We start from the raw sequence: 2,436 nt of genomic DNA on the forward strand, positions 1-2,436 counted from the left end.
CCCCGGTAATTTAAGTCAAGTATCAGCTGCTGCTATCCGTTTTACCCAACTTCACTTTAATTTTTCTCTTTTTTCATTTTTTAATTATTCTAATAGGTAAGGGTTTACAGAAACAATTTAAAATAAAAATAGCGAAAAGAGACCAAGTTTCAAAGACATCCTGACTTCCTGTTTTTTTTTTTTTAACTGAAACTAGGATGTCTTCGAAACGAAGTATCTTTTCGCTAATTTTTAGTTTAAGGAATTTTTAATGACTGTAAATTTTCGCGCCAGAAATTTGGATTTGACAAATAATCTTAAAAATGTATACAAAAATGTTATGCAAATTGTACTAAGATAATAATCATTTACATTAATTTCAAGCGCAAAAACTAATTGAACATGACGCCAACAGGGACATAAGCTCACATTATTAAGAGAAACACAATTGTGTCAGATATATTCCGACAAGAGTACATCTAAGTTAAAAGCGAGGTTTAAGATGCTGAACTACACATGTGATTTGGGCAACAACGACAACTGCACTTCTCTCCCGAAAACCATTGTCATCGTAAATTGTGTCATTAATGCTCCACTGATGCTAATATCCATTATTGGCAACGCGTTAGTATTGGCAGCAGTAATGAGGACTCCTTCGCTTCGTTCACCGTCCACCATTTTCTTGTGCAGTCTTACTGCCTCAGATCTTCTTGTTGGGATTGTCGTTCAACCAGTCTATATTGTGTCTGAACTCAAACCTGAGAGTCCCCTGTTACAGCATGCTTACAATATGTTGTTCCTGTTATGTTGTGGTGTTTCTCTTGGTACAATGGCAGCCATAAGCGTGGATAGGTATTTGGTCCTTCACTATCACATGCGATATCCAAATTTAATGTCTGAAAAACGAGCCTTGTGTACATCAGGAGCTCTTTGGTCCATGTGCCTTCTCTTGACATGTCTCTATTTCATGAGCCGAAACATTTATCTCCTTACAACTGTTGTTGGCATTGCAATGTGTATCTCAGTCACCACTTTTTCTTACGTTAGTATTTGCCAAATTGTTCGTGAGCATCAGTTACAGATTCACGTTCAACAACAGGCTGTGAAAAGTTTAAATGCTGAACATCATCTAAACATGGTGCAATCGAAGAAAAGTGCCATAAACACTTTTATTTATTACGTATGTATGATGCTGTGTTATTCACCAGTTTTTATTTCTATGTTAATTTTAGTTATCTTCCCTAAGCGACCAAAAAATGCATGGATTTTTGCAGATACGGTGTTATTCATGAACTCATTTATTAATCCATTTTTGTACTGTTGGCGTCTTCATGAACTTAGAACAGCAGTCTTAAAAACATTACGAAAACTCTTATCGAGAGAAAGTTAACAACAGGACAAAACTAATCAATGTAACGTAAGCCAAACAAGAAGCTAAAGCAGTTGCCTACAATAATTATGATCAAAATGAGGAATCTGCAGCAGCCATTTCAGGCGATCGTCTTGCCAGATATTGGGGAGCTTAAGCAACGACGACGGCAACGGCAACGAAAACGTCACCTGAAAATATATCTTTATTTCATGTGTGCTACTTCGCGATTATTTCAACTCGCTCAACTTTTACAAAAATGGCGAACTATCCAGGAACCAAATTGGCAGGAGTGGCGTACAAGTTAAGAAAGAAAATGAAAAATTCACCGTCATGCGTTCACGTTCTCCACAAAACCTTAAATGTGGTCATTTCACGTTGTTTAACAGTTACCTTAAGCAGAGACGACGACGACGACGACGACGACGAATACGAAACTTAAAAAATTACTTTCGCGTCTTCTGAATAAATTCGCGATGATTTATATTCTCTCAGTTTGTGCAATGTAGCCGAACTATCGAGGAGCTTATGTCGTAGGGGCGCCTTTAAAGTTCAAATAGAGAAAGGAAAATTAATCATCATGCGTTCACGTTTTCCATAAAACCTTAAATTTGGTCATTTCACGTTGTTGTTTTGCAGAGGACGACAAAGAAATGTGCCAAAGTGTATAACGCACGTGCAGAGCCAGTGACGTCGTCGTCGCCGCTGCTTAAGGTCCCTGTTGTTTTGCAGAGGACGGCAATGAAATGTACCAAAATGTAAAACGTACGTGCACAGCAATTGTTTTTGCTCATTAAACTTATTGTTTTGCGGCGTTGTGGTTGCCGTCGCCGTCGTTGTTGCTTAAGCTCCCTATTTTAATCTCGTATTTTTCCTCGCCCCTTCGGGGTTTGGAAAAATACTACGCAACTCGCAAAACATCCGCGCCAATTATATGTAAAACCATCGAATAAGATACATTTTATGGCTCTGAACTTCCTTTATGATAATTGTGTCATATCCAAATATGATCCACAAAGCAGTTCCTATTAACCATCAGCAGCTAACCCCTTTGGACCGTTCCCTAACTTCTATCATGCTCACCTGCG

The 2,436-nt window shown here is 38.2% G+C and overlaps 1 protein-coding gene across 1 annotated transcript; it reads left to right on the forward strand.

The window, feature by feature from the left end:
* Positions 1-457: 457 nt before the first annotated feature.
* Positions 458-1,369, forward strand: LOC146484756 (melanocyte-stimulating hormone receptor-like). The gene has a single exon (XM_085104197.1). The coding sequence runs from the start codon at positions 482-484 to the stop codon at positions 1,367-1,369; it is 888 nt and encodes a 295-aa protein (XP_084960323.1). The 5' UTR covers positions 458-481.
* Positions 1,370-2,436: the final 1,067 nt, after the last annotated feature.

The sequence above is a fragment of the Pavona decussata genome, unplaced genomic scaffold (assembly GCF_977016875.1).
Source record: "Pavona decussata unplaced genomic scaffold, jaPavDecu1.1 SCAFFOLD_29, whole genome shotgun sequence".
NCBI lineage: Eukaryota > Metazoa > Cnidaria > Anthozoa > Scleractinia > Agariciidae > Pavona > Pavona decussata.